Raw genomic sequence first — 22,868 nt, 5'->3', positions numbered from 1 at the left:
CTTTGTCACTGCCACTACCATTGGTATTCTAGCAGTTGCAGACAGCTGCTGTCAGATGTAAACAGTTCAAGTGAGCACACATACCATGCAATCTGTGAGATGAGAACTTCTCCATTGCTTGCTTTTGGCTGTTTTACTGTTCCCACTACAGCTGTGTGATCCGAGAACACTAACTTTTAGTACTCTCATTGATACTCTCCAAGGGGAAACCAGGAGCTCCCATTGTTTCAGCATTGTCTACATACTGAACTCAAAAATGTTTGGTCTCTGGATTGTTTTTGTGGATGGATTTGCTCTGGCCGTACGTTTGATCAGCTGGTTTTAAACAGAGTAAAGTGGAATTTATGTACATTCATAAGAAATAGCAGCTTCTGCCAGGAACAACTTCATTCCCAAATGTACTCTTGTGTTTCCAGCTAGTTCTTTTTTTTTTCCAGTTATCTCCATGAGGCTGTAAAAAAAGATGAGCTGTCTGGGCAATGTTAATTGTAAAGCTGATGGTCTGAAATTAGGCATGCATTCTGCATGAGGCATGAAGTACATTATCGGATTAAGAAAACCACTTCAGTATAATACCACTATATGAAAGAAAGTTAACAATTTATAAGATATTGTCATTCGAGATCCTCTTAGTGAAAAGCAAAGATGTTGTAAGTTCCTGCATTTTAAAAGGGTGACGTTTCTAAAAAAAAAATTGCCTGAAACACATATATTATATTTTACACTAAATTCTTTATTTTTTGGAGTATACTTTTTACCCAAATACATTGGAGGAATTTATTAAACAGTTTAGATGTTTAGTTTTATACTATGAATATTGTAGATTTTCTAATGGATAATTGTGTTTGGGATCCATTTGTGGTTTTGAATCAAAAATGACATTGAGCAACACATCGAGTATATACGTAGAATTTAAGTTCAGTAGAGTCAAGTGGCGCAAGGGCAGTCTCACTGTGCCTATGCCATAATTTTAATGGACCATAAAGTAATATTCTAAAAAATCCCTTCTCAAACAAAAAATTAAGAATCTCTAGATTCATCAAGCCAATGGCATATGCTGCCATACAATAATAATAATTCTTTTTTAATAATTCTTATATAGCGCACACAGATTGCGCAGCGCTGCACAATGCATGACAAATTGGTCCCTGTACCCCATGGGGCTCACGATCTAAACAACCTACCAGTATGTTTTGGAGTGTGGGAGGAAACCGGAGAACCCGGAGGAGACCCACGCAAACACTGAAAGAACATACAAACTCTTTGCAGATGTTGACCTGGGTAGGACTAGAACCCAGGACTCCAGCGCTGCAAGGCAGAAGTGCTGCCCACTCAGCCACTGTGCTGCCCTAGACAAAGCTCAACTTATGAAGCTCAAGTGTATTCATGTTTATATGTTTACTAACTTGCATAATTTAGTAAGAATTTGCAAGACATGTAGTATCCTTTCCTCCTGGCCCTCCCTACCAGTTCTTTGACCACATCGCTTCTTGGAATAGTAATGTTCCAAGCATCATCTTAGGACTGCCCGCTGACTTCAGATGTCAGTGGGCGCAGGTCGGGAGTCTACAGCAACGTCTTCAGACCTCGCTGCAGTTTTCCACCTGTCCCTCACTAGCCATCAGACACACCCGGAGACCCTGGGGAGAAGTGAGATGTAGTTTATTACCGCTTCTCCCTTCTCCGCTCCACATAGCATCATGCTGAAGTAATGCTATACATAGAGGAGCACAGCTGGCACCGCTGCCGGCTTTATTCTGCCGGCTATAAAGACTTAATCAGAGTTGCTGGGTCCCCCAGGGGTCCTTTATTACATCATGGGGGGCATATATAGTAAATATACACAAAAAATATGAATAAATATTCATAAAAATATGAATTAATATTCATAGAAAATACAAAATAGGGAATGTTTTAATAATGTTTTTGAGTTCATTTGAAAATCAGAAAAAATATGTACTATAAATTCCAAAAAAGATTTTTTTCCACTTTTAACCCCAAATAAAACTAAAAATTTATAAAAAAAAAAATGTTTTAACTAGCTCTGTTTCCAGAAAAAAACACTGCAAAAATGAAAAGTTATGGCCCTTAAACCACCACATGCAAAAATTCTCTCTAAATGCACGGTCACTAGAGTCTTTTCAGGCCGTGTCACTAAGGGGGTTAAGATCACTATAAACATCCCCATCTACCTCACTGCCTCTCAGCTTCCATCACTATCTACCTCTTTAGGACTTTCAAAACTCTATGATTCTCCTACTCACAATGAGGGAATCTGCCTCAATTTATCCTTCTCCCTCAGAATACACCCAATTTTCACACATACCCAAACCCATATGTCTTTCATACCTACCATCTTACAGAATCCTTGCAGTCATCACTGTCCCGTGTTTCACCTTTCCTAATCTAACTACTAACAATTATAATCATGTTTTCAAAAGTGCCGCGGATGAAAAACACACAATCTGTGGAGAAAATTGTGCACAGCAGTAGACTTCATACATTACTAATTCCTACGCAGAACCTACAACTCTGGTCTAATCTCCTCCCTCTCTCATAATCCTAAAAGACTCTTTCATACACTTCCCTCATTTTAAAATCCCAAAGTGCTTCCACATGTCATAGATCTAGGGACTGAGGAACTTAACGTCTATAGAATTAACTGTATCCAGGGCCGGAGTAAGGTTGGTGGGGGCCTCTGGGAGCAAAATCTGGTGAAGGCCCCACCTTCTGCTCACCACCTACTATCCCACTAATAGTACATCTACATACAGCCACTTCCCTCAGTAATACATCTACATACAGCCACCAACCCCTCAGTAATACAATTATGTACAACCGCCAACCCCCTCATAATACAACTACATACAGCTGCCAACTCCCCAGTATTACAACTACATACAGCCGCCAACCTTCCAGTAATACATCTACATACAGCCGCCAACCCTCCAGTAAAACATCTACATACAGCCGCCAACCCTCCAGTAATACATCTACATACAGCCGCCAACACCCCCAGTAATACATCTACATACAGCCGCCAACCCCCCCCAGTAATACATCTACATACAGCCGCCAACCCCCCCCCAGTAATACATCTACATACAGCCGCCAACCCCCCCAGTAATACATCTACATACAGCCGCCAACCCCCCCCCCAGTAATACATCTACATACAGCCACCAACCCCCCCCCCCAGTAATACATCTACATACAGCCGCCAACCCCCCCCCCCCAGTAATACATCTACATACAGCCGCCAAACCCCCCCCCAGTAATACATCTATATACAGCCGCCAACCCCCCCCCAGTAATACATCTACATACAGCCGCCAACCCCCCCCCCCCAGTAATACATGCGGTCCCCTACTTAAGAACACTCGACTTACATACGACCCCTAGTTACAAACGGACCTCTGGATTTTGGTAATTTACTCTACTTTAGTCCTAGACTACAATAATCAGCTATAACAGTTATCACAGGTGTCATGAAGCTTTATTGTTAATGCTGATTCTTATGACAATCCAACATTTTAAAATCCAATTTTCACAGAGACCAAAGAAGTTCTGGCTGGGATTACAATGATAAAATATACATTTCCACTTGCATACAAATTCAACTTAAGAACAAACCTACAGACCCTATCTTGTATGTAACCCGGGGACTGCCTGTATATCTACATACAGCCGCCAACCCCCACAGTAATACATCTATACATCTGCCCCAAAAGGATTGTCCTCTGATATCTCTCGCATGATGTCCTCTGCTTCTAAAACAACTTCTTGTACTACTTCACTCCAATTGTTCTGTTGTACAGAACACTATAACACGTCATACCTTTACCTCCACCTATTACCATTGTGGCTTCAGTGTTTGACAAAGAGCGATGGAAAAATTTCTTTGCCATCTAAGATTATACAGAGGAAGGCACTTCCTTGTCCATTCATTTGCTTCTCAGTTTTCACTCAATTTCTGATAAATTCTAGCTTGCTAGTAGTGATAAGCGGGTTTGGAAAATTGGGTTCATTGAGTTCATCTGAACATAGTGAAAAATGTGGACTTGACCCCTAACACAAACCCCATTGAAGTCAACGGGGACACAAATTTTACACAGATTTTTTGGTAGAGGGAGAATAAAATGGTGGTAACAACAAAGTTGGGCTAGGAAATGTACTTAAAATAATTTGCATGTAAATTATGGACATGAATCTGCCGCCAATCCACACCCTAGAGATTTTGAATTGTTTCAAAATGCAATTCGCATACTGCATGTGAACACAGCCCAAGGTGCTGTAGAATATGTTGGAGCTCTAGAAGAAAGAATAGGATTAGAAATATGGTAATTACTATATGTGAAGCTGCTTAATACCTGTAATATACAGTAATTCTAGCATTGTTTAAAGATCAATGAGCCCAATCCTGAGTTTTCCAAGGCTGATCATCCCATTCCACCAAATATATAACATAATGCTCTCCGCATTATCTGAACACTTCCTTACTCCTCAAATTAAGAAAATCTTCAGTATGTATTTGGCTATAGGACAGACTTTTTAAAGTTTGACACCCCTTTTTAATAGGAGTATTGTACTTTTATCTCTGCTCACCGTTCCAGTGTATCAAATTAGATTTTCCAAGCAACACCTGCATTATTCATGAGATGAGCCCTTTATCCTTCACGCTGTTTTAAATGAAGAGACACAAATTGGCAAATGAAACAATGCACCAGGAAGCCAGCGGTTATGGTTTTGTTTCATTCTTTCCTGGAGCCGTATTGGAGACTTGCTGATTTTGGGTTGTGGGAAAGCCCCTGGCCCTCCATCTCTGCTAGTTTTACTAATGCATAGTGACAATGGCTGATCTCTGGAGTGAGAGATGAAAGGCAAATCTGCCAACTGTAGTTAATCAGGGCAGACTGGACCTGGTGGAAGGGGAATCCACCGGCCTCAAACTTCAGTAGGTGTACGGTGTTTCCGCTATGCTAACACGTTTCTTACTGAATGCAAAAGGATTGACAGGTGGCCATTTTGGATGACAATTTACAGCCTTGACCATGTGATTAGATATGAGGGCACTATTTACTGCTTGCTTTAATATTAATGCTTGATTGTTTGCAGTAACAATTAAAGAAAACTTGCCATTAGAGAAATGCAGTTTTATCTACAGACATCATGGTATAGAGCAGACTGTACAATCTGCTTGGTTCCTCTTGCTCTATAACATTCTGCCTGCTGACACGATGCTATGTACATTGTGTCCTATCTGCAGGCAGTATGGTTTAGAGCAAGAGGAGCTGAGCAAATTGTATATAGTGTCCAATCTGCAGGCGGCATGTTATAGGGCAGGAGAGGCTGAGCATATTTTTCATAGTGTCCTATCTGCAGAGAGCATGTTATAGAGCAGGAGGGGAGGAATGCATTTTTTCTTCACCAAAAACTGTTCCTTGCTATTGGTGGTAAAAATTGTAATGCCCTAGGCCCTCCCCCCATTTTTGTTTTGTTCTCTACATTTCCTTCTTTACTACTTTCATGTATGTGATGTCTCAAAAAAAAAAAGTTGGTGAAATGGGGTTCTAACATGGATCGTTTTTGGTTTGTCAGTGAAGTACACTCACCGGCCACTTTATTAGGTACACCTGTACACCTGCTCGTTAACACTTAATTTCTAATCAGCCAATCACATGGCAGCAACTCAGTGCATTTAGGCATGTAGACATGGTCAAGACAATCTCCTGCAGTTCAAACCGAGCATCAGTATGGGGAAGAAAGGTGATTTGATGCCTTTGAACGTGGCATGGTTGTTGGTGCCAGAAGGGCTGGTCTGAGTATTTCAGAAACTGCTGATCTACTGGGATTTTCACGCACAACTATCTCTAGGGTTTACAGAGAATGGTCCGAAAAAGGAAAAACATCCAGTGAGCGGCAGTTCTGTGGGCGGAAATGCCTTGTTGATGCCAGAGGTCAGAGGAGAATGGGCAGACTGGTTCGAGCTGATAGAAAGGCAACAGTGACTCAAATCGCCACCCGTTACAACCAAGGTAGGCAGAAGAGCATCTCTGAACACACAGTACGTCGAACTTTGAGGCAGATGGGCTACAGCAGCAGAAGACCACACCAGGTGCCACTCCTTTCAGCTAAGAACAGGAAACTGAGGCTACAATTTGCACAAGCTCATCGAAATTGGACAGTAGAAGATTGGAAAAACGTTGCCTGGTCTGATGAGTCTCGATTTCTGCTGCGACATTCGGATGGTAGGGTCAGAATTTGGCGTCAACAACATGAAAGCATGGATCCATCCTGCCTTGTATCAACGGTTCAGGCTGGTGGTGGTGGTGTCATGGTGTGGGGAATATTTTCTTGCCACTCTTTGGGCCCCTTGGTACCAATTGAGCATCGTTGCAACGCCACAGCCTACCTGAGTATTGTTGCTGACCATGTCCATCCCTTTATGACCATAATGTACCCAACATCTGATGGCTACTTTCAGCAGGATAATGCGCCATGTCATAAAGCTGGAATCATCTCAGACTGGTTTCTTGAACATGACAATAAGTTCACTGTACTCAAATGGCCTCCACAGTCACCAGATCTCAATCCAATAGAGCATCTTTGGGATGTGGTGGAACGGGAGATTCGCATCATGGATGTGCAGCCGGCAAATCTGCGGCAACTGTGTGATGCCATCATGTCAATATGGACCAAAATCTCTGAGGAATGCTTCCAGCGCCTTGTTGAATCTATGCCACGAAGAATTGAGGTAGTTCTGAAGGCAAAAGGGGGTCCAACCCGTTACTAGCATGGTGTACCTAATAAAGTGGCCGGTGAGTGTATATGTCCCTTGCCCATGGCATTTATACTGTATTTAGCTATATTAGTAAATAGTTCCCTTACAAAATATTTTCTAGGTGTCCCAATCTTCAAAATATTATTTGCACCACTCCTTGCTAGAAATGAACTTTTAGGAAGCTTGTGTATCAAATCTGGATTATTTTCATGAAAGGAGGTCTTTTCATTAGACCCCTATCAGTCTCGCCCTTTTAATAAACTTCAGCATTTTTACTGACAACAAGGAAACATTGTAACATGTGCAGAAGCGTGCCAAAGACAACACACCAAGCAAAATATGTAACAAACCCTTCAAAAGTTAGGAAAATCTGAACTACCACAGAGTGGAAAATAGGAGAAAACCTTTTACTTGTCATTTATGTGCTAGATAGATTGACATACTATTAGCCAGAAAACATACACAAAGGTTTATGGTGGACATGTCCGGCTTCTGAGGTCTGAATGGGACATAAAGGGGGATGGGAAGCTTAGCTCATTTATATCACAGATATAATAATTACCAGTAATACTGTTTTGAATTGAATGTGCTGAACCAGCAGAAATTAACCTAATAACCTACTAGCAATTACCTGATCAAAAGGAAAATTGAATGTATGCGCCGTAGAGAATCTAAAAAGTAACTACATTTTCAAAGCTATTTTTCCTCCCCAGAAATGAATAGGACAGATATTAGTAAACTGAACTGACGTACAGGCAGTGCCCGGGTTACATACAAGATAGGTTCTGTAGGTTAAGTTGAATTTTCTATGTAAGTCGGAACTGTATATTTTATAATTGTAGCTCCAGACAAATTTATTTTGGTCTCTGTGACAATTGGATTTTAAAAATGTTGGATTGTCATAAGAACCCGGATTAACAATAAAGCTTCATTGTAGACACCAGTTGATAACGGTTATAGCTGTTTATTGTAGCCTAAGGCTAAAGTACAGAAAATGACCAACATCTAATGGGCCATTTGTAAGTCAGGTGTTCTTAAGTAGGGGACCGCCTGTATATTGTTTGTTATACACTTAATTAAATAAAGCCGTTCCTTGTACATTTTTTCTGCTCTTTCTCCTGTAGTGAGCATAGTATCTGAAAGCAGTGTAACTCTTTCCATACATAGAGAATATTTCTCTTGATGTTCATCTCTGTAAAGGGATTAGGCCTGACCTGGAAACCAGCAGGCCCAATCATAGCCATAGCTAGTTTCTATGGGAGTCCATTTGCTGGATTGTCTATTTGGCTACTAATCTGCATGCATTTTTGGAAGGATAGTCGTTTCCGATGAGGTTCCCGGTGGGGGGGAGGGGGGTTGAGCTGAACCTGGACTCAAACTTCTGATGAAGGTCAGGTTTGGGGGATGGTGGGACCAGAACCAGAAAAGTTCAGAACGGACCTGCTCAACACTAGTCACACACTTGACAAATTTTTAAAAAAAAATATATTACAAGTGACTACAGAAGGTCACTGAGGTGTCGGGTCACATATAAGATCTATATAGAGGGGGGGGGCTAGGTTTCCTCACACTAGCTGTATGTGAACTTCATATCTGCAGTCAGACAGCAATAGTCTACTGCTGATTACTGTGTGACATAACGAGCCATCCACCTTTGTAACATCACGTGACCAGGGACCGGTTTTTAGCAGCAGAAAGTAAAACAATAAGATCAGAAAGCTGATACAGGAAGTGTAACTTTTCTTTACAATATCAATTATTTACTAAGAGTACAACCCCTTTTATGACTGTGCATATTTGGCAAATTTTTTTACATCGTGGTTTAAGGATGTGTTTTTTACGTGATACACAGAGCTAGTAAAAAGTTAACAAATGTTAAAAGCTGTTTTTTATTTTTTTGTGGTTGTTTCATTTTCCTCTGCCCTTTCCTCTATTTGCGACATCTTCAGAGACCAATAATAAGCAAGTGTCATTAAAAGGCACGTGAAGTACAACGGTTGTGTACGTAGGTTAGTGCATTTATAAAAAGTCTCTGAACTACCACTGTAAAATGGGGTAAAGGTTTACCAATAAAATAATGTATATTTTAATATACTGCTGCATCATTTTTCAAAGAGGAAATCGAGACTGAAAAGAAGACAGGGAGGGGAGAGATCCCGTTTGGATGGCTGCCAAAACCTTTGAGTAAACTATCCAGACTTCTACACCCTCTTTTTTCCCAGTGCCTCCCCAAATCTACAGTGAAACATATGAGTAGAGATCATAGATGGCAATTGTTACTCTCCAAGCATCTGGAACAGTGTAACTTATTCATGAATCTAGAGCTGGCGGCATGTATGCAGACTCCTATCCCTTTCAGCAGAAAAGTGGCTGCTCGTACAGTTCACAATCACTGTCTCTGCAGGCCACAGTAGCTGAAGTGACTGAAAACAAGAGCTCTGTTGATGATTCAACTTAATACAACCTATTTATTGCCACCATCTCCTCATGTTACCGGCTGGCCAAGTATAAAAAGTTACTGGATTTCACTTAACCCATCTCCAAGCCAACTAGAATTATGTTTTTATGTTTCCATATACCTACATACATTAAAAGTGCACACTCTACAGTTCTCTGGTTTTATATGGTCTGAATGATCTGTTTCTTTGGGGTTTTATTGACCTAGTAGCATCTGTCTCACATTTTACTAAATTTTTTTTCCCTCTGTAGGTGGCATCCAAAGCTGGGGTCTATGAAGTGCTCAATCAACTGGGCTTCAGTGAGTTTGAGAATGTGGAAGATCAGCCATTGTCTCGGCTACGCTGTCGTTGGCAACAGCAAAACTCCAATTCGATTCCTTTCCGGGGAGAGTTTATCTAGGACCTTTTCTACTCTATCTTTCCTTAGTAGATTTCTCTTTATTTGAATCCTAAGGGTCAAAAAAAGCCCAACCTTTGTGGTCACGAATACCAAAAAGTATACATAAAAAAATACCATTGCAAGTGACAGTGATTGGCCCCACTGTATGATGGGATCCAAGTAGCCACGTGTTTCATCAATCTGCTGATTATTTTAAATTCATTATGGACATGACTACATTGTTTCCTACAAGCAGACTCACAAGGAAGGGCTACATATAGTTGTGTGGGTTATATACTTCATGCTCAGGCGCTTTCTATTACTTCTGCCATTGTGTTAATATTTTTTAAGGAGTAAAATCACAATTGCTACGGGGAAAAAACGTGTACTAAACACGGCACAAACAATACCAGACTGACATGAAAAGAGGTGTATAAAAGACTGATTTTTTTTAAAGTTTAATATGTGAATCTTTTAGAGGGATATACTAATAAAAAAACTCAAGAAATGTTTGAAAATAAATATTATCCTTATTTCAGGAACGTGGCAAATATCTAGAAACTTTTCATTTGTATTCTTTTGGAGGCTCTTAATATTTGTACAGAAAGCATAATTCAATGGGACAAAGTCTTCCTAAAACAGTTTGAAAACCTAGTGATTAACCAATTAAAAGTATATTTATTTGGTCATTACTGTATGAACCTGTATGAACCGTTGACCTGGAAGCCAAGGGTGGGCAACAAAACCACTCTGACTTGGCCAGCAGATGCAGGGCGATGGAGTAAGCGTACATGGGTGACAAGGAACCCACAAACTTATAGGGGTCCTAACGGAGAAGCCTTATATCTATAGTGTATGTTTCAACTTGTGAATATATAATAAAAAATAATTCCTTTATTTATATAGCACACGCAGATTATGCAGCGCTGCACAGAGCTTGCCAAATCTGTGAGAAGTCTGTTTAGCTTTCCTAGCGTCTTCACAGGATAGTAAAATAAACATTGTCCCAAAAATGAGGGATGGTATAGTCATTTTACTGATTTTTAAAATATTTTTTGCATAGCATTTGTTGTGACGGTATAGGACTTGGGGTTAATTCACACAGACATACCTACCCATTGCGTATCTATACAAAAAGCATTTTGTTTCCAAATCTTTCATGTCTATGTGGCGTCTATTGATCTGTTTTTTTTTTAAAGAAAATTAGAAGGATGATGCTGGGGAACCAGTATTTTTTCAGTGGAAGAAAGAAATGGACTACACATAGGTGTCATTCCTTTTTTGGAAAACAGTGGTTTGTAAATTTTTTCCAGTGGATCATAGGTAAGTGAAAAAAAGGATATGTGAAAAGCCACATGGATCATAAAGGGTTGGTATACTATCCAAGGAAATAGGCATACTGCAGAAAAGTGCGGTGAATACACCCTTAAAAGAATGAATCAATCTGCTAGAAAGGCGATTACCTTAGGCAAATTTCTTTTTTTCCCTTCAGGGATGGTGACCTCTTACTTAATGACTTATGAAAGTCAGGATAAGGTTCCTTATAAGGGCACACCCAAGTCTTCTCCTAGTATGTAAGGAATTAAATATTCTTTGATGGGCTTATTTAAAAGGTTCCCTCCAAATTTCATTTTACCTCAAAGCATTCCCACATTTATATTTTACTTCCAATTTAGAAGGGAATTAGTCATAAGGGACCTGATGAGCATGTGTATACATTATATCATATGAGAATTCAATGTGAAGCTTCTGCTTCTATCTATATGTTATCTACCCTTATCACAGCCCCTGCTTCCCAGTGACTACTCTAGCTCTCACCTTCTCCACAGGATACATATGGCAGAATACCTAGAAATAAGTGTCACATATGTTAATACTATTTTTGTTGTGTTTTTTTTTTTTTGCCTAATTTTCCAATATGTTGTAAAGATGCTATTTTTCTGTTATGATCTCCTGTTTATGCCCCATTTGTACAAAGTTTTTAGCAGGATAAGTTCTTTATCTGCCAAAATATTTAAAGCAACAAAAGTATCAACAGAAATAAGATTAACTAAAAAGTCTACTTTGTAAAGACAACCTCTATGCACAAACGATAATTACACCATGCAGTAGTGTCTATGATTACCAAATCTTTGATCTTTTTGACATTATAGAAAGGGTTCAGCTTGTGTATATTGTAATACACTTATTTTTAAAATAGCCCCCCACCCTCCCTATGTGACTCTCCAACCTACACTGCTTGTTATGTATATTGTATGTGTGTACATACATACATCTAAGGCTACATTCACACTACTGTATGGAGGACGTATATACGACCGATATACGTCCTTCATAGACAGCAATGGCCGCACGGCGCCCTACGGGAGCGGTACGGTGCAACACACGTGTGGCACCGTACCGCTCCGTACCCGGGAAAAAGATAGCACCTGTCCTATCTTTTCCCATAATACGGCGCAGTGCGCCATGTATCTCTATGGAGAGGGGCGGGGGTGAGCTGCACTCACCACCTCCTCCTCTCCCCGTGCACTGCCGTTGCCCGGTACGGTACGAGCGGGCAACGGCAGTGTGAATATAGCCTAACACACACACACTGTTCACTCCCTTAGCCCTTTTCCTGCTCACTATATGTTAGTTGGAGAGTCTGCTAGTCACATAACCAAAAAAAAGATAATACATAATCTCTAAACAATGTATGAGTTAGACACAAGTAATAAAAAAATGTTTTGCTGGTTTAGGCCATATTGGCCATAATGCAGTGATCTACTGCCTCTAGATTACAATAAACATAATATGAAGCCCAACAAACTCAACACATGATATATACAGCACAGTAGAGAAATACCAGATAAACCTTACTATTTCCATTAAAATTTGTGAGAAGTCCAGGACCTTTTAGCCCCATGTTCCCTAATCTGAACCTGAAAGACAATTAAAGGTCTGGTCGTCAGTGCCACTGGTATCAGTTGTACATTTGTAAACAGCTTCCACCAAAAAAACTAAGGCCCAGTTCACATCAGCATCCGATTCCTTATTGTCTTAGGTCACTAGAGTGTTAATAACAAAAGTCTTATGGATTTGTCATTGATTTGAATTGACATTTTATGGCTTCTATTAGTGCCATTTTGTACTGCTTCCATCAAAACAACATAGAGAAAATAGTATTGCATCTCCTACCCAATTTTCCACTCAACTAATGGAAATGGTGCCATCTGATACTATCGGAAGCCACTAAAACACCACTAAGCCATCATTACATTTTCCATTATTAGGCTACATTCACACACATGTATGGGGGACGTATATACGGCCGATATACGTCCCCCATACACTCCAATGGGCTCACATGTCCTATCTTTTCCCGTGATACGGCGCCGTGCGCTGTATCTCCCTATGGAGGGGGGCGAGGGTGAGCAGCGCTCATCCCCTGCTCCGTAGTGCCGATGTAGTACGGCGGGCATACATCGTGTGAATGTAGCCTTATCGTTTTCGTGAACTGGGTCTAAAAATTATAGGCCAAGTTATAGATGTCCAACCCTATACAAAAGTTGATTTATCCTTTTTGTTTCATTTTGAACTCCGGTTCTATGAAGCAATAGATTGTTGCTGATAATGGTGTGGTTTATTTTATCATCCTCTTGAGCTGAGAAATTTGGCAACAAGTTTGTCATGTGTACTTTTATTTTTACATTTTGTAAATAGACCAAATATGGTATATGCTAAGAAAATAGTGCCCTGTTATTTTTTAGATTTTCTTTTTATATATAGAGATGGAAATTTAAATAGTACTTGTTGATGACCTGTGAAATGATGGCACTTACTGATAAACTTTGTTTTATTCTATTATCCCACTCTTGGTCCTACTCCCTCTATTTCTGCACTTGAGGGGGTGCAGAGGGTGTGTCCTCAACCGGGCCCAAGAGGCTTAGGGGGCCCAAAGTCGAGGACCTGACACAGACTTTGCACTGAGGCCCATCAGCTTCAAGTTACACTTCTGCTGATGTGATTAAAGGTGCAGGCTGTCTGCATTAGCTTGTCCTCTTATTTGTTCACTAAGCTAATGAACTGTGTCGGACTGCAAGCCTCCTTTAAGACGGTCACTGGGAAGAGGAAGCTTCAGTACTTTGTCACAATGAATGAGGGAGTAGGATCAAGTGAGTGGAGGCTGAATTCGGACAATGCTAGAAAAGTTGTAAAACCAAGCATAATGGTAAATGTCATCGCTTTGCATTTGATAAACTAAAAACACACTGCCTTGTGATCCATTTATTTTTAACCTTTTTAAAGCTTGAAGCTTTTACTAAAGTTGCTGTATATTATGCCGTGCAAATGAAAAAAATAGAATTGTAATATTTTTAGACAAAAATATTTTGCATAGTCCTATTTTGCATAACTTATAAGAAGGAAGACTGTTAGACGTAGAAATAAATTTTTCTTACTATAGAGACATCATTCAAAATGGTCTATTCTTCTTATATTTTGGGTGTAATATCAAGGAGTGTGTCAATTTATATATATTTATTATGCAAGTTTTTGTTTTGTAAGAATTTAGCAGTAAGCGTATCACCTCCTATGTATAGTTAGGAATGTGGTACCCCGGTCTTTGATCAGCATGCTTCACAAATGCTAGATGTGGTATTTGTTATATAACTTTGAGATTTATGTTTGTTATACTTTTACAATTTTACCTTTTTGTTGTTGAAAATTGAGAGCTCACTTTATCAGATATAGAGTTACCATAGAATTTTTTTTACCCAATTTATTTTTGTAGCTTGGTCTGCAAAGGATAAGAAAATAATGGAGTATTCCTGCATATATTTTCATACTTGTTAAAGCAGAATTGTATTTAGCTAATATGACACATTGATGCAAACAATAAAGAAAAAAACTTTTAAGACTTATTCATATGATAGAAAATGTTTGATGTCTGAACCTGTAAAAAAAACCCATTCTATATTTTTCAACGATTGAGGGCTCGGACTTGATTCACCTATTGATAAATGGGTTGGTGAAAACAATTGGAGCACATATGGGCTTATTCTCCCCCACGTTTCTGTGACTATAGTCTCATAAATCTAGTCTCAAATATTTGTACAGAATTAGTTTTTTTTTTTTTTTTTTTACTGTATTATCCAAATTTATTCCATCTACTGTAGAAACTGTTCTAACCAATTTTATGTTTTTGATTCTTTTCTGGGTCCCAGAAAGATCAATGATTTGTACAATACAATGGAATTTGTTAGTTATTTATGAATAAAAAAACCCCTATGAAATGGTTTTCTGTGCAGTTATTGAAAATAAGACTACAACACATTCAGTCAGGTTGTATTGGTTGAAAACGGTTTTGCAAAATCACAAGGGATGAAAGATATTTACAGGTAACAAAATGGCTCCCATAAAGGTGACCATACGCATCAATGAATAACTGCTCAGCCTGACAATTCTAAAATGAGTGAGAATCCATATTAAAGGAAATCTACCATTTTTGCTTTCACTATACACTACAATGGAGAAGACACAGGACAGAAGATGGCTGCTGGTCATATGTCCACATCACATGTCCTCCACCTGCCTGGGCAGGTCATGTGATCATCACTATGTTTGGCTGTAGTCGGTTGGTTTCAGTGCATCCAGTATGACCAGTGTCGTGGTGACACCCGTTTCAGTGAGGTAATGTGCCATGATGACAGTTACACATAATTACTATGGTAACAGAGCAGGACAGTCTGTTACATCATCATTGGGAGCAGAGCATAAGAGGGAGGAGGAGTTTCTGAGGACTGCGGGATCATGGAAGATGTACTTGAAGATCGTGGTCATACTTAAAATATTTTGCTTTCTAAAGTAGATGGGATTAACATTTTTTGAATTGTAAAAGCAAACTATTAAAACTTTTTTTTAGATAAGTTACCTCTAGAGGTACCTGGTATAACCCCTTCCTAATTCATGCTGCTGTGAAAGGAGTTGTTTGAAAGGACTATTTTAAAAATTTAGCAGCCGGGCTGGGTAGAGCTTTTTACTTCCCACAGTGTGTCTGTTACAGGGGCATGGAAGCTTCATTCCAACAAGTGCAGGAGGAGGTAAGTAAAGATTTTTTTTTAAAAATCCCTCCTCAGCCAGGCTGCAAAATTTTTAGAAATGCCTGACAACCCCTTTAAAACTGCATTGCAATCAGTAAGGAGGTGGTTTTAGGTGAAGTTTTATTATTTTAACAGGTGAAAGACATTAACTGAATGGGTGGATTTGCTTTTGAAGGGGAAACCTGTTCAACAAATGTTTTTGAACCTGTTAAAATAAGAAACCGCACCTAAAACCACATCAAAATGTATTATGATGCAGTTTTAATTCCAACATGTGATTGCACCCTAAGTGGTGCTTGCATTGTGTTTACAAATGCAATCCAAGCACCTGGGCACTCCATGGAAACATATCCGATCAGTAACCAGCACCTGGTGTAAACAATGCAAAACATTGGGTTTTGGAATCGCAATGCAAGCGCCTTGTGTGAATGCACCCTAACAAAAATGTTAAAAAAAAAAAAAAAATCCTCTCCACAGCTGTGGTATTGTGTTTCAAGACGCAATAAAGATGCCACATGTGAACGCAGCCTGAGTGTGCACAAGTATTAGAGGGGTCAGGAGTAATATCTCACACTGGACAAGCATTCAATCGGCAGAGAATCACATCTAAAATGCTACCTATGTATAGCTATAACTAAAGCTACTTTCAAAATGCCTTGTGCATAGTGATTCAAGGATCCCTGCTGTACATACGGGGAAAGATAGAGCATGCTCTATTTTTTCCCTGTGCACGGTACAGTACGGTGCCACATGTGTGTGTTTAGCCATGTCTAACTTTTGATTTCTATGGCATAATCTATGACCTACTGTATGTAAGGAGGGATTCCTTAGTGTCAATCTATCGAGAACCCCAGCCCCCCCCCCCCCCCCACTGTATTAGATTGTACTGAGGAGGAAGGGGAGGAGTTGTAAAATCCTGTGAACAGATATGAGCAGACCTAAACTCTAAGTCGCAGGAAACCCAGACATACTGCAGAATTGGCTTTCCTAAAGGTAGCAATAGTTGCACACTCAGTGCTGACCGTCCATTGAATCTGACTTTGTACAGGGCAGCACCCATGTGCTAAGAACCCCATTCTCCACCAATGGAAGTCTCCACAGTAGGATTTCAGACACACACACAAGCTATGGTGTGTATAGGCAATTACTTGTTATGGTACAACGAATTGTCTTTTCCGTAAAAAAAAAATGTAAGAATCTTTTAGAATGCGATTTATTAATGGAATTCATAACTATGTTAAGATCGCTTTAGTTGGATTTAGGGACCTTTCAACATATGTTATATGTTAAAGATTATTTTTTTAACCTAAAACATTAATTTAACAAAAACATTATGGCTTTTGCTCGTCCTGTGAACAGTCTTCCGCTGCACAGTTCACACCCTAAAGAGACATGGAAAATGAGTGGGTCGTTTAGATTGTGGTGGGTATATCCTTAACTGTGTCTACTTGTACAGGGTATCTCAAATAGCTGGACATGAAACCACTTCCTAATGGTCTAGGATATTTGCCAAAGAGTCTGGAGAAAAGGTGAAGAAAATTCATTCACGTAAGGAATTGGTTTTCTGATACCACAGAGATTAAGAAAATCTTGGGGGGGGGGGGTCATTTATTAGTTTGGATATTTGTGCCTGTGTTTTTCAGTTTTTTTCCCTGGAATTTAGATTTGAGGGTGATATATAAGGCGTGTGCGTCTGTTGTATTCAACTTTTTTATTTTTTTTAAAGTGATACAAAAGCTGCAAATTCTTCTTCAGTCCCATCGGGACTGAAGGTTAATTACGCAAAATTTCATAGCCATGTGTGACTTTTATATATCTAAAGAAATATCAGGCGCAACATTTCAAAACAAATAGTATATCAAACCATATTAGCATGCCCTTTATAGTGTTCACAATCAGTGCCACACAAATTTTTTTGTGAAAGCATTGTTTCTCTGTACACATAAATATAATTCGGCATAGAATACTGTCACTGAGTAGTCCACATCAATTTTCTAGTTCCATGTTAATTAAGCTATGCAGCCTGCACTGCCTGATGCTCAATGGACATGGAACCAGAAAATTAATGTACAGTACTCAGTGACTATACTCTGTCTCGACTGGCCCCCCAGAGTCCCAGAGGATCCTCTGGTAGTCCCGGGCTCTTACCAAGTACTGGACCCAAGAGGTACAGCAGAAGGCAAACCAATTTAGAGGCTACTAGACTTGATATAATAGCCAGGAGCCTTATTGAAACTCCCATAGCTGTCATGGCAGTATATTGTTCCAGTGATCAGACCCCCCTAGAATTCAAATACCCTAGGGATCCTAAAATAAAATAATAAAAACAAATTTAAATAAAGAAATGTTAAATATTTAAAGGACACCTGTCATCAGGTCTGTGTCACTTGTCCTGTCACTACTACCTGTTGGAGCAGCTCACAAGGATCCATCCCAGCCTTTATGTAGTTATTTCATACATTATTCATTGTAAAATCATCTATTTTTTATCATGTAAATGAGGCTGGTCACATGGTCAGAGGCAGTGATGTCACCCCTGTTACCCCTCCCCTCTCCTCCCCCTGCTCATGTCTGTGTGTAATGTATAGTAAAGTATTGCTAGTGTGTGTGCTGCATCTGCTGACATGCTGCATCCTCCTAATATACAGGTGGGAGACACAGACATCAGCTACACATGAATCTGACATGTTCTGCTGTAACATGGCCGCCTGGAGCTGCTGTATCTCTCCTAAACACACACACATGCACACACAGGCTGCAGGGGGCACCAGCACCAGGAAGCACATCATTATACAGCCTCACATCATTATACAGGCTGTCAGTCATGCACTGGGGGTGTGGCTGTGCCTCCCACTCATGAATAAGGTGGACTGCTTGAATTGCATTTTAAAAATGTTGGATTGTCATAAGAACCAGGATTAATAATAAAGCTTGATTGCAGACACCTTTGATAACCATAGCTGTTTATTGAAGCCGAAGGATAAAGTACCGTAATTTAACAATTTTGAGAGGTTTGTTTGTAACTAGGGGTTGTCTGTAAGTTGGGTGTTCTTAAGTAAGGGACTGCCTGTATATGGTATGAGCCGTCAGACCTCCTAGGGTTCAAACAACATAGGAAACTAAAAAAATTGAGAAATAAAATTGAAAAGAAGAAAAATAAAATAAAAATTCAAATCATTCCCCTTTCCCCGGAATGAAAATAAAAATAAACAAAAGAAAATCATGTAAAAAGTTTGGTATTCCCAGAGGTGTAAGACACTATATACAGCTCTGTACACCTTAAATAAGGTGTTAGAATATGGCGATAAAGATCTTATGTTTCTTTTCTGAAAAATTGTATTGTTTTAATTGTATTAAAGGAAACCTACCATTGATTTGATGCTTTATGAAGCAAACATACCATGAGACTGCTCACCTCAGGGATTAACCAAGATATGATCCTGCATCAGTGTAGCTACAGCATTCTCAAGGTATGTTTGCTTCATAATGCATCAAATCAAATGGTAGGTTTCCTTTAAAGCATAATGACTATATACTGTAACTTTGGTATCTCCATGACTGTATTGATTCAAAGAAAAAAGGGATGTGTCATTTGGACCACAGAAAGAAAGTCATAAAAATCAAGTGCGTAAGAAAATAACGCAATGTATTTTATTTTTTATTTTTTTTTTTTTTGTCAATTTCGCCACATTTAGAACTTTTTGCATAGAATACTAACGGAAATATATTTTGTACCAACAAGACCTCATACAGCTCTCAAAATGTTCTTGCCTTTTGAAGGAGGGGAGTAAAAACAGAAATGCAAAAACGGAAAGGGGCTGGAAAGTCAAGGGGTAAATATGGAGTGATGTGACCTTATTTCTTCTAATATACAGTATGATGCTTTGAGCATACCCTAACTGAATGACTTATTTCCTCAATGCGCGGATCTGATGTCTGTAGTTGTATGTTTGCACATGAGCTGGCAGCACCATTCTCTCTAATCTGTTCTGAGTCAGCAGTGGGAGCATTCCTGGCGTGCCTGCGGACAGTGCAATCACAATTCACTGTCCCTTTTGGACCTCTGCCACAGGAAAGCAAGTGAATGTTTTATGGGTAGTGTTCATGGTGTGAGCGAATGATAGCTTTCCAATGATGTTATGGAATTTTATAGACCTTACAATGGAGTAATTCTATCTAGATGTCAAAAGCATTTAAAGTAAATTTTTTATAATTGTATAGGTGTCCTGTATATGGGAGCAATAAATATACTACATAGATCCTCTTTGGTAAGGAGCGTGATCTATTTTTCTCTTTCTGATATAGATAATATGATAACGGAATCATATTTTAAGTCGGCTGAGATGTAGGACCAGTAGTAATTCGAGTTATAGAAATCCACACAGAGCATTTATAATTGGCCAATACTAGAGGGACAACAAGATATCATCTACTTACACACCAGCTTGCACAGTGACTGAAGTGAAAAGCATAAAAACTAGAGACAAATTCAACAAGGGACTTATTTGTATAATGTTGTGAATATATAATATAATTATCATGGGTTTATTGATGCCCTGCAAATAAATAAAAACAATAAGTGAATCGCAAAATATGAATTGGTGGCTCAAACCTTTTAATGGCTTTTGGGGTTCCTGAGTGTGGACTAACTAATACGACAGCAAGACAAATACAGGCAGTCCCCTACTTAAGGACACCTGACTTACAGATGACCCCTAGTTAAAGACGGACCTATCTGCCCAATGAGACCTTGTGTGAAGCTCTCTGAGCACTTTACTATAGTCCCACACTGCAATGATCAGCTGTATGGTGTGTGTAATGAAGCTTTATTGATCATCCTTGGTCCCATTACAGCAAAAAATATTGAAATTCCAATTATCACTGGGGCCAAAATTTTTTTTGTCTGGATCTACAATTATAAAATATACAGTTTCAACTTCCATACAAATTCAACTTAATAACAAACCTATGGAACCTATCTTGTATGTAACCTGGGGACTGCCTGTACTCCATGAATCAATAGCTTGTAGAACCGTTACCAGCAATGACTTGTAGTGTTCGTTTTTGCAGGAATTTTGTCTGCTCTTCTTTATGTCCTTTACAGGGTTATCTATTTTTCAAATATCCTTTAAAAGGACTTTCTTTTGAGATCTAGAACTAATTTGGAGATTACATTTTCAGATTATAACATCACAAGTTACGTCAACCAAGCCGGCCGGTTGTGATAAGGTAATTTTACAGTGTCCTACACAATTCAAGAGGATGCTGGATGTGATGCTCATATTCCCACAGAATTTTTTCAAGTACTACTTCATGATCCAGCTGTTCAGTGGTGAGAAGTGTGGGAAACCAATCTGTAGCTTGTGGAAAAAGCCATGATGTCAAATGTTCTCGTGGAAAGGTCATGTTAACTTGAACTGATATAAAACGCTGGATAATATGATGACTCTAATGTGACACATATGCCATGTATATCTAACCATGTTGTATGTAACTTTATATTTTGTGTGTTTGTGCATGTTTGCTGTTTTATATTCTAAAAATCACATTAGTTGCATTGGTCCTTCCTACAAGAAGATAAAATTGCTGATAATTATAACTCGATTAAACTAGTAAATATTGCATGTTACATAAAACCCATATGAACAATTGATATCTGTGTAAAAAAGTTGCCGTAAAAGGGAATCTGTCATCAAGAACAACGGGCACAATAAACCTTACTCACCACCCACTGTGCATCTGTTTAAAAGTACAGCACAGGTGTAAGATCCGTCCTTTTTCTGCCTTTGTCTATGTTGGATCCACCTATTGCCGCTTGACTTCGCCCATCATGCTCATACTTATGGAATAAAGTCTTGGATATACAAATTTTTTTGTGGGACGATATATTAACCATGTCGTATCGGCGGTTATTTTCACAGTTTTCTACTTTATCTCTGTATAACATTGTTTACAGAGTGTTTATCTATTAATTTTGATCACTTTTATACTTGGTGTTAACTATGTTGACTGAAGAGTCGCAGGTCCTTCCATAACCTTGTAAGGGATAATTATTAAGTGTCTCGCACACATCTGTAGCATTTACAAGCTTCTGATTTCCAGTGACAGTAAATTTCCTATTTAGGAGAATCACCACCATGATAGTCAAACATGTTTACATTCTAAGATCTAAGATAGTGATGTTCTGCTGCTGCTGTTTTACTAAGGTATTCTGCTTTGTACTTCCCGAAATAAACTAATCCTCAATTTCATTGAGCTTACGAGAGTTATCCCAGAACCCTCACTTGTAATCTGAAAATCTAAATTTGCGAGTCACCTCTGGTGGATGATGATGCCAGGGCCAATCTCCTATTGATCATGACTCTGCTATAAATAGACCTGATAAAGGCTCTGTCTCACTTCTCTAGTAATCAATGAAGTGTTTCACTTCAGCACATACAGTGGGTACGGAAAGTATTCAGACCCTTTAAATTATTCACTCTTTGTTACATTGCAGCCAATCGGTAAGATCAAAAAAGTTTTGTTTTTGTTTATTAATTTATACTCTTGACAGAAAACCCCCCAGACGTTTAGATATTTTTGCTAATTATTCAACCAGAAAAACTGAAATATCACATAAGTATTTAGACCCTTTGCTCAGTATTGAGTAGAAGCAGCTTTGGAACTAGTACAGCCATGAGTTGTCTTTGTAAGATGCAACATGTTTTTTACATGGATTTGGGGATCCTCTGCTTCTCAGGTTGGATGGTGAACGTTGGTGGAAGTCATTTTCAGGTCTCTCCAGAGATGCTCAATTGGGTTTAGGTCCGGGCTCTGGCTGGGCCAGTCAAGAGTGTACATTAATAAGCAAAGAACAAGAACTTTTTTGATCTTACCAATTGGCTGCAATGATACAAAGAGTGAAACGTGTGTAAAGGGGTCTGAATACTTTCACTGCCCACTGACTCGCAAATTTAGATTTTCCAATTACTTTTTATATGGATGTAGTTTACTACTAATACAAAGTTTTGGAGCAATGGATTGGGACTTTAGGCTCTTTTGCATCATATGGACCATATTAAAGTCGTAAAATCCATGTTACAGGTTTATATGATCTATAATAAAAGTTTTGGTAATTGGACCTATTATCAGGACATGCTGTACTGGGTTTGGGGCAGTAAATCTTGCCG

At 39.1% G+C, this 22,868-nt stretch overlaps 1 protein-coding gene and 1 long non-coding RNA gene across 8 annotated transcripts in view; one reads left to right on the top strand and one right to left on the bottom strand.

Annotated features, from left to right (window-relative positions):
- PALD1 (phosphatase domain containing paladin 1) overlaps nucleotides 1-14,905 on the top strand; it is a 194,279-nt gene extending 179,374 nt beyond the window's left edge. For all 7 annotated transcript variants that reach the window (XM_072130461.1, XM_072130460.1, XM_072130457.1 and 4 more), the window contains one exon: nucleotides 9,491-14,905. In XM_072130461.1, coding sequence (XP_071986562.1) covers nucleotides 9,491-9,640 — 150 coding nt within the window. In that variant the 3' untranslated portion in view covers nucleotides 9,641-14,905. The remainder of the gene's footprint in view (nucleotides 1-9,490) is intronic.
- Nucleotides 1-22,868, bottom strand: part of LOC140106189 (uncharacterized) — a 296,249-nt gene that overhangs the window by 32,996 nt on the left and 240,385 nt on the right. The window lies entirely within an intron of this gene.

Source organism: Engystomops pustulosus, chromosome 11 (genome assembly GCF_040894005.1).
Source record: "Engystomops pustulosus chromosome 11, aEngPut4.maternal, whole genome shotgun sequence".
Lineage (NCBI taxonomy): Eukaryota > Metazoa > Chordata > Amphibia > Anura > Leptodactylidae > Engystomops > Engystomops pustulosus.
This window is presented reverse-complemented; position numbering and strand designations above follow the sequence as displayed.